The 12,835-nt window shown below is 35.1% G+C and overlaps 1 protein-coding gene across 2 annotated transcripts in view; it reads right to left on the minus strand.

Annotated features, from left to right (window-relative positions):
• The window catches only part of TTC21B (tetratricopeptide repeat domain 21B), a 33,469-nt gene that overhangs the window by 12,450 nt on the left and 8,184 nt on the right, over positions 1-12,835 (minus strand). For both annotated transcript variants that reach the window (XM_063162035.1, XM_063162036.1), the window contains 13 exons: positions 12,191-12,289; positions 11,409-11,601; positions 10,534-10,631; positions 9,833-10,033; positions 7,919-8,048; positions 7,309-7,466; positions 6,179-6,403; positions 5,208-5,446; positions 4,835-4,907; positions 4,353-4,463; positions 3,861-3,999; positions 2,318-2,424; positions 845-1,033 (listed from right to left, as the gene is read on the minus strand). In XM_063162035.1, coding sequence (XP_063018105.1) covers positions 845-1,033; positions 2,318-2,424; positions 3,861-3,999; positions 4,353-4,463; positions 4,835-4,907; positions 5,208-5,446; positions 6,179-6,403; positions 7,309-7,466; positions 7,919-8,048; positions 9,833-10,033; positions 10,534-10,631; positions 11,409-11,601; positions 12,191-12,289 — 1,962 coding nt within the window. The remainder of the gene's footprint in view (positions 1-844; positions 1,034-2,317; positions 2,425-3,860; positions 4,000-4,352; positions 4,464-4,834; positions 4,908-5,207; positions 5,447-6,178; positions 6,404-7,308; positions 7,467-7,918; positions 8,049-9,832; positions 10,034-10,533; positions 10,632-11,408; positions 11,602-12,190; positions 12,290-12,835) is intronic.

Here is a 12,835-nt window from a genome sequence, read left to right on the forward strand (position 1 = left end):
CAGCTTTAAGAAGAACATGGATTCTTGGAACCACAACACGAGTTCAAATATTAAACTAAGTGATGTATTTAGCAGCTTGTGCACGTGACAGCTGTTCAATAACAAGCATCAAAATAAGAAGTGTTCACATATGCCTAAGGATATAACATCATTATGATAGCATATCATGGCAGATGAACAAAAATTGTATTTATTGATTTTTAATCTAGAAAAAAACCTCACTAAAGATAACACTTCATCTTTGTGCTCATTATAATTATAAATTTCTTAAGACTTCTGCTTCTCCCTCTCTTATCTCCAAAGCCCAGGGTTACAAAATTATAAGAAGGAAGAGAAGGATAAAAATAAATCTGAGTTTACCTTTATTTATCAACCTGTGGGAAAGAGACTGTGCAGAGAAGCGAGAAGCAGTACAATAACCCTGCTCAAGATCAGCAACATTTTGTGACTAAAATCAGAATTCTACCAAGCCCAGATAAAAGCAGACACAGAAAAGACAGAAATTGCCTGTATTGACCAAAATCACTGGGAGCTCATTTCAGAGGACAAGCACCAAGCAAGGTTGTTTCAATCTCCATCATTACTGGTACCTGAAGACAGGCTCACTGCGAGTGCATGCAGACACCACTTGAGTCAGGAGTTCTTGAAACAGACAGAAGTTAGCAGTGCATGCATCTATTCTATCATGATAAGCAAAGAAGGGGAGAAAGTTCAAGGTTCTATGTATATCATGAAACAGAAATAATTGCAAATTATTCTATTCTGTGGATAAGTGGAAAAATGTTTTGCTATAACTAAAAACTGAATAGAAAAACAATGCAAAATAGCCAGAGGGAGAACTGACCTTGTTATTGGTTTCACAGTGAACAAGGGCTTCTTTGTAAAATTTAATTGCTTTTTCATAGTTTCGCTGGGCTGTTGAATGTTTTGCAATCTCAGCAGAAATCTCAGCTGCTAACTGTTTCTGAGCAGGAACTGCATCCAGCTGCTCTACTTGAGCCCGTTTCAGCACTCTGCCTTGTAACTCCCGAGCCTGGGGTGGGGAAAGCAGGGAGCAGTCAAGAATTGTCAAAGGAATTAATTTCATTTATCTACTATAAAACAGTTTACTTGTCTTTTTTTTTTAACAGAAGGAAGCATTAATACTGTTCTGGTTCTTACAGCCCTGCCATTTTGCCTAGCAGGAAATTAGAACTAAAGCCCAAAATAACATCTGGGGAGAACTTCCAGCATCTCTCTGAAAACCAAGGGAAGAGACCTGTTTAAGACATTTAAGTTAGTCCTGCTGAAATCAAAATGTAGGTGTTTTTGTGTAAATGAACGTGGCATCAAAAGGAAAGAGAATTCCAAAGAGAATGAATGGGTACAAGGAAAGACAGTTTTGAGGGCAGAAGAAAAAACATCAAAAGAACCCCAAAAGGACAGAAAGTTTTCTGAAACGTGACATAGTGAGAAACCTGGAAGAAATAAAGAAGTAAAGAAGAGAGTAAGAAAAGGAGACTGCTTAGGCAGAATTTTACTGAAAGAGAAGTGGGGGAAAAAAGTCAACTTTGAGAAAGAAATAAGTACATTTTAAGTAAAAAACAAGTAAGAATTTAACAAAGAAATCTAACCAATGTTGGTATTTAAACCCTCACATACAATTACCTTTCCAACCAATCTGCAGACTTTTCTTGCTGATCAGAAGATGCTACCAAGGTTTACCATTGCTGTCACCTTCACTTTCACAGAGTGGAAGTGTACTACAACAGAAATTACTCACCACATCTCTTGCTAAACCTTTTTGTTGAGAAAGCATTTTCTAAGGGATTCAAGCTCTAGCATCCAACTTTATTCTTTCAAGCCTCAGTCTGAGGGATAATATTGAACTGCAGAATGAACAGATCTTATTACTGCTATTTAATACCAATACTGCTGTTCAGCAATACAACAAAACAACAGGTAGCCATTGAAAGCTGTTCCATTCCACTCTGTGAATGATTTTCACTGCTGAGCTAAAGATATGCCATCTAGCTGCCCTCATGGCCAATTTAATTTTCACCTGATATGCTAAAACTATGCTCCACACACAAATGAAGGCAAAGTAAGACTGCATTCTGATCTAAAATTCAGATAACATTGCTTGCAAAAAAGCTCAGACTGTGTAACACCTTTTGTACTTTACATTTCACAGCAGTCACTGGTGCTTTATCCCCAGCATACATTCATTTTCCACATTCACATGGATATTATGGTTCGAACATGGCACAAAAGTGAAACCAGAGGTAAACATGAGGATATTGCAAGTTTCACAGGTATTTTTGATTTTCCTCATTACCTGCTGTAATGAAACTAGAGCTCTGTCAATCCTCTCCATTTTGCTGTAAATTTTTGCCAGAAGTACCTGGTAACGTACATCTTCCATCAAAGAAGACAATTCATTAACTGTAAGAATGACATTAAACAAACATTATTCTTGAAGGAGCTGATCCCAGTAAAGTCAAAGGAAATAGAAACTCATCACATCCTCCAGTAAAGAGCTTACATGAAAAATTCACGGCTCCATCTTACTAATTTAGAATTGTGATCTGACTTGGTGCGTTGCGGGTGGGCAGAGTATGTTGATAAGTAAACAGGGTAAACTTTACAGACTACAAACAAAGTGAGATTTAAGGCCAAAGATACTGAAAGATGCAAACAGAATAAAAAAAAAATTGATGTCTGGTCTATTAGCATTTTCAGAGACATGACAGAAAATATTTTGATGTAAGCAGACAGGAAATAAAGCCATTCCTGACATTTCTTGTCTAAATCCTCTTAAAATTCAACAAAAAATGTCCAAATTGATATAATGTGATACTCTAGATGTAAAAAGGATGAGACTCTTCAATGAAATTTCTTGCCAGACCTCAAACTATGCATCTTTTGCTAGAGTCTGGAATAGACATGAATTCAATAAAATAAATATTACAGTATCTACTTAAAAGCAGCAGGCTGCTTTTGAATAATGGTTAAAATAAATATGCATCAATTACTATTTGAGGAATTCAAGCCTTCCCTGGCTTAAATTTATTTTACTCTACTGCCAACGCAGTATCTTGAGCACAGTTCCACATTAAAATGCAGACACCACCAAAAATTTTATCTTTATTAAAATTAAGGAGTTTCTAGAGCTATATTCTATCAGAAAACTGGTCTTTGAGGGCTGTAATTGTGACAGGCTATTTTACATCAGACATTAGAATGTGTAACTTAGACTATGTAAGATCATTCCCTTCAGTTTATTTCCTATCATTCATTTTCTTCCATAAAGGATATTCTAGCATTTCCATAAAAACTTATTACATCATTCAATAATATTCCGAATCAGCCAAAACACTTTTCCTAAACATTTTCCTCTCAAAGAATGTGTATTTATCAAAACAATAAAAAAGACATTAAAAAAAATTGCTTCATTTTAAGACAGAAGATAAGATTTTAAAGTACATAGGTCAAACTGTATTTAGTGCTAATTATTTTTCCACACTAGGAAAATCAAGCTGTCTTGAGCATGACTATTAAATTAGCCAGATCCTCAATGGCTTAACTAGGACAGGAATACAATGTTAAATCAGAGGACTTTTTCAGTAAGAAGTAGGTAAGATGGAAAACCAACATGCCCCTACAAAGCATGAAAGTGACATAGTGACATAAGAAAACCTTCTAGAATGGACTACTAATAATACTGCTTCTCTATTCAGACAGCCACAAAGGTAAATAAATGTAATTAAACCTCGGGAAAAAAGTGCCCATAAACTCATTTACTCCTTAGAGTCATGCAGAAAACACAAATAACAGTTGAAAAAATTGTATGTTTTCCTGTGAATTAATAACAGTCCTACCAGGGTCATGATCTAAAGCTTGCTGAAGTATTTTTTCTGCCTGTTCATACTGCTTCAGTTTCATTAAAAGCTCAGCCAAATCATAGCAAAGGAAGTTCTGTTGACCACTTCTCACTGCAGCCTCATAGTAACTGATTGCCTTGAAAAAAGAAGCAAAAATTTGTGTATAATTTAAAGACGACAACCTTGTTACCTAGGTATTCAATGACATGTTGCTTTACTTTTTTTTCAATGGAGAAGTAATAAAACACAGGTTTCAGGGCAGGCCCAAACCCACTGCAAGTCACCAGAACTACAATTCAACAGATTAGAATCCACTAATGTGTGGATCTACCAACTGTGCCTTTGGCCAGATGATCTGAAGGGAATTTAAGAACTTACTTTCAGGACAAAATATCTATTTTAGCACTCTGAAATGTAGTATTTTTACCCAAGCAAAGCCCACATGCCGAAACAGTACTCAACTAACCTAACACATTAATTATAGAATACCTTTGAGTAGTTATGTGTTTTGATTAGGGCTTTTCCAATTTTACTTGCTAAAGATGGATCTTTCGGATTTTTCTTCAAGGCCTGCTCGTAGGCTTCTATGGCTTCATCAGGCTGTAACAGTAAAATATAAACACATGTAAGTCAAAGATTAAGATAAAAGGAGTATGAAGAAAACAAAATCTGGTACAGCTCCAGGAACTCCAGTACTGATTCATAAGCTACAATACTTCTGAGAGAAGAGGCAGTGATGCTCTAAAAAACATTTCCTCCTTGACTTTCAGCCAGTAAGCTTTTATAAGAAATGTATTTTCAACAGTTTTAAATTTAAACAGCTACTCATAGTCAATATTTATTGTTTTATATCCTAAAGCAGTTTCTGTTTGACAAATATCAATCAATAAAAATCAGCATGCCACAATGTTTCAACTAGACAAAGTCAACAAACTACACAAATATTCCATTCATCTCTAGCAAGCACTCACCTCTTGAATATTCATGTATGCATCACCAAGAAGAAGAAAAGTATGAGCACTTGGCAGTTTTTCTACTAGGTCACTGGAAACAGAAGACAAAACATAGATTAGTATATAACATGTCAATACTGGTATCTAAACCAGAGAAGGGCACAAAAATTTTATCCTCTGCAGATTTTAGTTTTTTATTTCTTAAAATAAACCCCAAAAAATCTGAAATATCTTTTCAAAATAAGACTTCTAATTACTGTTTTAAAAGTTACTACATTTGCTCAAATGAGTTCATGCCACTAAACATTTATTTCTTGCAGTAGGAAGAAAAAATGAGTTCACCATGATATCAGTAAACATCTAGACAACTATGCATAGCACAAACTTTTACCTATAGCAGGCAGCATACAACTTCTTATCTTTCCTATACTGAAGATAAATATCTGCCATTTTTTCTTTAGCTTGTACAAAGTAAGGCTGTTCAGGTGTAATATTTCGGAGCATAGTCAAGGCATGTTTCACATCTCCTTGAGCAATTGCCAGATCTGCGTTTGCAATCACAACCCTTAGCTCCTCGGGTGTTCCAGAAAATTCATTCATGGCATCTTGGATGACTATAGCAGCTTCATGCTGCAAATAATAAAAATAATAGAATTAATTTCATTCCTGTCATTGAACAGCCAAAAATAAAGACACTATTAGCATTTATGGGTATTATGCAAACCAATCAAAAAAACCCACAAACCATAATATCCACTTGTTTCACCATAGTATTTCTGATCTTTTTAAATAAAACTCCTGTGATATGGACTACTAAAGTAAGTTTTAGTACAGAAAATTACATTTGTGTTGCATATAAACAAGTACATACTCAAAGTTCAGCTAGAGAATGCATTTAGCACCTTGCTCCAACAGGTCCTGCTTTGAGCAGGCTGGCCTCCAAACCACAGGACAGTATGGCTTCTCTTACATTCTTATACATAGGTAGTGTTCTATTGCTTATCCAGACACAGCTGATAGTAGGGCTGCTGCTACACAAAGATAGGGACATGATCCAAAACTACTGCTAAATAGCATTCTGACAACAAAACAGGGATCTACATCCCAGCAAATGAACATCAACAGTATGAAATGGTTTTTGGAGTCTCAAAATTGAACACCCGTGAACAGTTTGTTTTTCTTTGCTCTGTACAATTTAAGGTACTGAAGTTCTCAAATCAGATATTCACATGCTGGAAGTTTTACTAAGCAAATCCTCTTGGTAAAAGAAGTGTTTTTCTATTCTGAACTAATAGAATTGGGAATGGGTAGAGGGAATTGTTTTCAGGTGTGTTTTGTATTTTAGCAGGTTTGCCATCTTACCGGTTCTCCATTCAGGCGATGAGCTTCTACCAACTCTAGGAACACAGACACACGATCACTTGCATCAATTTCAATACTTTTTCCTTTTGTTTTTGAGGAAGCTATAGGTTTTCTCATTCCAGGCAAATTCCTTGCCATCTGTAAGGTTTTAATAGCTTCTGATATTTCTCCCACTTTCTTTTGGGTTTGGGCCTTAATTAAGTGATACGTAGGATGTTCTCTCACCTTAAAAAAGAACAAGATAAAGAGTTGCCAAATTTTACTTGATGTAAAGTATTCAAACCCCTTGCAAGATTGTTTTAATATTGACTTTGGAAAGAAACTTTGGTTTCTTTTTTTCCTCCAAATATACACAAATTCAATTTCAGAAATTTACTAACAAAATTATAAGAATTGTGAAGAGTACGTAAACTAGTAATTCAGTAAGTTTTTTAAGTACAAAGAAACTATTACAAGGGATGAGACTTTGGGACAGAACAACATTAATCACTGCTTTATTTTAAACTAGACTAAGTTTTAAGGTATTCTTCCACACTGTCTGCATGCACACTTCACCAGGCTATTAATTAGAGGAAATAAACAATCATTATTTGGCACAAGTCCTGCGTGCCGTTCTTCACCTTCCTAAAATATACTTCACATGAAACAAAAAGTCTGTAAGAGAAATACAGCTCTGTGAAATGGCAAGAACCTCAATTAGGCAGCTAATTAGATATAAATCTTCAGCTTTCATGTATCAATTGGAGAAAGGAACTAAGATGGGACATGCTTGCAAAGAACAGCTTCCAGCTAAGTGGTCTCAAGACACTTGGGCACAACTCAGACCTAATGAGTGGGGTGTGTATGTGCGTGTGTACTGTGTTCCCAACTCTCTGCTAATCCTACATGAGGTCAACAAATCAAAAATCCCATACTGTAATGTGTAAGACCCATGAGATGTGAGGTGTTAGTTTTGTCTTCATGGTCATTTATTTGATAAATATTCAGATATCACACTCATATAAACATGTAGATATTAAATTCGTAGCAGAAGAATTATAAAAAGTTCAGTTGAAAATTATTATATACAAAAACATAAAACTTCAGATGACTGGCTGAATAAAATTGTTTCATTCTTTTGTTACACTTACCTCAAAATTATGGCTTAGACAAAGTTCCAGGGACTGAGAACATAGCTTGATATTGTTTTGAGCCAAATACACCTGGGCCATCAGTAAATGTGCCTCTGCATAAGAGGGGTTCCTTTCCAGACAGTAATATAAATTACTATGGGCTGCTTCAATATCCCCTAGGAAGTGGGGAAAGGAAGGGAAAGTGAAAAAGCAGTTTATATATATATATATATATGTTATATACATAGCATTTTTATTTGCCTTGGTTTTTTTAATAAGTATCACCATCCAGTGAATAAGCTCATATACAAAGCATCCTAAAGTTATGACATGAAATCAAAAGCAGGTCAAAGGTATGGTATTTTCTCATTGCTCCCTCTGTAAATCATTCAATAAATTAACTTTCTGGGAAACGGTAGATAAAAAAAATACTTATTTAAAGGACTGTAAAATTAAGATACTCTCATATAAAAGGCAAAGAAATGAACAGCAAATGTTCTTCACTTAATTGTTATATAGTATTTTGCAGTGAAAGAAAAATATTCATTATTATTTACAGGTGTGAAATTAATTTTTTATATTCAATAAACTAAGGAGGTAGTTAACTACCTATTCATATAACTATTACCTGACAAGTACTTCACTTTTGCAAATAAAAAGACAGCTTGTTGAAGACCAGGCACAGTTTTTACAACAGTTTCAAGAACGGAAGCACAGTGCTTGAGAAGTGGCGAAGGAGACTGCCCAGGACCTGCAGGCTAGGAGCAAAAACACCAAGTAATAAAAAAAGAACGCCAACAAGCTAACAAAAACCAGCATTTGAGTCAACAGGGTTTAGATTTACATTTCTTTTTAAGTCTGAACTTCACTTTCAACTCCAATGAGCATTAGCAAAGCCTTGCTATTTCCTTCAGCTGTTGCTGAGAAGAAATATAAAAAACATTTGAAATTTAATGGGGCAACTTCTTGATATCAGCAGGAACACAAGACAGCCTCAGACTTCAAGGACAATGAAACACTTCAGACCTGACATACACAGAAGAGTCAGGCCAGAATCATTTGGTTACACATTCTGAATTACCAGGCCAACTCATCCAACACAGCATTACTATGAATTAAATTTCAACAAAGCTGAAGTTGGAACAAATGATGAGAAGGCTGAGAAGAAAAGGTTCTGCTCCTGTCATGCCTACCCTCATCCCACACCACAGAACATATTCATACTGCTACCAACAAACTGAAAATAGAAGCTGAAAAACAGCTGCTCCCATGCAAACTGCCAGTACAATATGCCATGTTTTAATTGCTCTTTATCAGAAATATTATTCCTGTCCCTCTATTACTTTAGCTAATTGCTGGTTTATACATAAAAAAAGGAAAAGGTAACCTAAGCATCATTCTGTTCACAAATAGTATTTTCACAGGACCCAAAACCAAAATGGAAGCCTCCACCACCTAGCTAACCCCACACTTTCAAACACCTGTGGGTCCTTTTTTTGCAATAAAGAGATAAAGGAAACTTCAGCAAAAGCCTATCTTTTCTTCTGAAAACCTTTCTATGGACAAAAATTCAGAAAAGCAGTTTTAATTCCAAATTAAAAACCATCATTGCTGTTCAGTATTTCTGGAACATATCCCAGGGAAATCTTCAGATAAGAGCAAAACCTCACAGAGTGTCACTTCCTATCAAGGCCATCTGTGACATGAAAATGTCACTGCTACTGATGTTTTAGACTTTCAAATATTGTCATTTTCTTATAGATGGTGAGACAGCTCACCACAATGGAAAACTACTTGTTTTCCTGTTAAGATTATAAAACTCTACATAAATATATTTATGGAAAGGTTCTATAATTAGGCTAGAAATAATGACAGGGTAACAGAAGTCAGCTCCCAGCTACTTCAGAAGAATACTCTGTTTAAGGAAGACACTATTTAAAGAAACTTTTAATGTGTTTCTTCTGCTTTAAAGATGTCAGGTCCCCATTCAATTTATTAAGTTCTACATGCCTTTGTTGCTAAAACTAGAGCACACAAATTCAGCCACAGAAAAATTAAGCCACCTAAGTAAGTGAGATTTTTCACTGGAATAAAAATATAAAGAGGCAGTATTCCACTGATTTTTACCAACATGCAAAAGAAAGAATTTACATCTATTGAAAAAATATCCTAAGCCAACAAAAATACTTCATGGACAGGGTGGTCAGTGTGAACAACCTAGTTTCATAATGTGATAGCTCTATTCACTGTGTCATTACAGTTTCCTAAGAGATACTAAGACAGTGCAACTACACACACAGAATGCATTAAATAAATATCCCAAGTTTCCTCAGATGTCATTACTGCCACTTGCTCACATCACAAAATGCCTATTTTTATCATTACTTTGACTAAAAAGTGGTGTAATATCCCAAAACATATTCTTACTTCAAATAAATTCACATTTTAAAAGGGAAAATTTTCTGTATTTTTGCTTCATGATTAACTGTTCTCAAAATGAAAAATTCCCATTCTTAGACAGATAAAATATAGAGGTGCTTACCTGTGCTGGACAAAAATTAAGATATTCTCTAATAATTTCTAGCAAGAAATCAGGGTTTAGTTTTTCAAAATACTCCACACCAAGAGGAAATCCATGCAAAGATGAAAAGTGAGTATCCAGAACATCATTCAATAAAGCAAAAATGTCTTCTTGTCTCTTCTGTTTTTTCATAGCTAGGACTGCATGCAGGAAAGATAATTCCTACAGAAAAGAAAAAACAAACACAAACCCTCAAACATTCTGCATATTCCAGATACATTCATCTGTTACCCATACAATACTACATAATTATTAATGTTAGCCACTTCTTCTTTATATTTAGGGATACTCTAAGACATTTAGCATGTTGTAAAGGACACTTGATGATTATTCTATCAATTCATTCCTTTAATTTGTGCAAGAACCTTTACATTTGTCTGATCAAAAAATCCTGCAAATAATTAATATTTGTCCCTCCCTGACATATCAAAATTATGTTCAGAGAAGAAACACATCTAGAAAGTGATGTTTTTGCTCTGCAAGCAAACAGCCTGGTTGCCAAGTTAAACAACACACTGACTTAAATAGAAAGAAAAACTGAAAGACTTAACAGTACTCCATTAAGAATGCTCTACTCAAGTGACTGTAATATAGAAGGTGTAACAGAAGGCCACAGTTCAGACTGTAATCAAAGTATCTCAGTAAAGAAAGATGCTTCCTACCCCAGATTTCCCAATGGACTGCTGAATTTCATTAAGAAACTCCAACTGATGCTCTGCATCTTCTAACTGCCCTTGCATTAGCTGGCAACGGATAATTCCTGCAACACATGGAAAAACTTTATTGCCAATTCATCTTCCTGGTCAAGCACATGCTTCCCTTTTCCAGAACTAACTTTTCCTCTCCTCAGTCTTTTCATAAAGCAGTGACAGGAAAAGAAAGAATGGATCAAGACTTATGGTAATGCAAATTTTACATACTCAGAAAAACCTAGGGTAGGTGATACATGATTGACACATTAATATGCTATATAGCAGTTTGAAATGGTAAATCTTCAACTGGTTCTAGACTAAGCAGAAACACAATAAAGTCTGGCTTCTAAATTCAGAACAAGTACAAGAAGGAAAACAACCTCAAGCACACACACAAACCATTCCTGCAATCTAAATTTTTAATACTGTTTAAGGCCATGGCACAGTCAAAGAGGAAAATAATACAGGGAAAAATCTGACAGGCAAATATGACATACTTACTCTCCATTTTCTTGGTACATATGAGACTTACTATAGAGTGGGAGTGTTTTGGATGCAACACATATCTAAAGTATAATGCTTTGACTTGATTATGTTTTTCAAGCTAATTTGGACAAAACAAGGACATGGGGCAGCTTGTTCCATCATGCCATTGATTTTCTTATTTTTGAGACATATTCAGTAAGGAGACACTGTTGCCACAAGGAAGAAAGCACACAACGAATCTGAGAAAACAACGCAGTGCTCCTGTTCTAACAGCTCTGGATTTTCCTAGTACCAGTAATAGGAAAATTTCACCAAAAAACACTGTTTAGTAAAAACCAAAAGGAAGTGTAAGACCTTACCAGTTAGTGCAGAAACACTCGTTTCATCAAGTGTCATAGCAGTCTTGTACCATTTTTGAGCTTCTTTCACTTTCCCTTGTAAAATCATTTGGTAGCCAAGTTCAGTAGCAAATTCTGCATTGTCAGATGCCAAATCAAATGCTCTTTGTACTAAGGTCTGTGTGTGCTGAAGGATGAGCTGGTTCCGGCCACACTAATGGTAAGAACAATCTTTGAGCCTTAAGCTTTTCTTAGTTTTTGGATTCAATTAGACAAAGACACTGAATATAGCCAGAGCAGTAGAGACAACATCATCTCATGTAAGAATAAATTAGCCTGCAGTAATTCTATGAAAACTGTGACATTAATGTGGGATGGATTCAAACATAAATATACAATACCATACAATAACTAATAGTTGCTTTGAGTGATTCTTTATAGCAACTTTTGATAAATACAGAGATTAAAGAAACCTTCACTTTCAAGTTACATGGTTAACCTTGTCAGTTTTGTACAGTAAGAAGATGGCTGGTAAGCATTTGAGTGTATTCTCACTATTTCTCACTTAACAGCAAGGAGTAAAAGCATTTTTGGAATGAGATGGCTTAAACACTGTAATTCATGCTGAATATAAGACTTGAAAATTGTGGTTACCTAGGCTACATGAGTTAATCTATTTCAATTGTCCACAATTTTCTACTTTTTAGCAGATATTTAATATCTGCCTACCAAAAAATAGAAGAAAACCAGGATATATAGACAGCTGGATGCTGCTTAAGGAAAAAAAAAAATAGCATACTTACTGTTCTACTGAAAGCTAAAGCCATTTTACAGAATAGCTCAGAATTACGTGGTTCTAATCTTTCCAGGGCTTTAATCAGGTCTCCCAGTCTTGCTGAAGCCTTGAAAAAAAAAAAAAAAGGAATAATATAATAAGTAATAGAAAGAATTAAAAAGTTAGGACAATCAAACAGTTTTCACTATAAACTGCTCACATTTTTACTATGCGCTAATATATTGAAATGTAAATTCTGAGGTTTTCAGGCTCAGTTAGACTTGAGAATTCCTATGCAAATACTTTGGAATAGTAAAGTGACAATAAAGCATACCATGTGTCCTTTATCCATGCTCTAAAAAGGTGAAAGGCTTGGGCTAAGTCTGGTATAACAGAGGAGTCTCACAAAGCAAGATAGTCTGAGGAACTTGATCTGTGAATCCTGTCTGGGCTTCAGTGTGATACAGACACACATGCTCAAAAGTAAAGCACTTCCAAGTGCTCAGACTTTTAATGTAAGTTCCTCATAACACCGAAGGGGATTTTTTGGACATACAATAATAGGGTACTCAGAGTTTTTTAATACGAAATGTGTAAATCTAACAAGCTTTGAAAATTTTCCCTAGACATGGCTCTTAGTTACATGTGACATTTTATTCCAGAATCTTTAGTT

The sequence above is a fragment of the Melospiza melodia genome, chromosome 8, assembly GCF_035770615.1.
Source record: "Melospiza melodia melodia isolate bMelMel2 chromosome 8, bMelMel2.pri, whole genome shotgun sequence".
Classification (NCBI taxonomy): Eukaryota; Metazoa; Chordata; class Aves; order Passeriformes; family Passerellidae; genus Melospiza; species Melospiza melodia.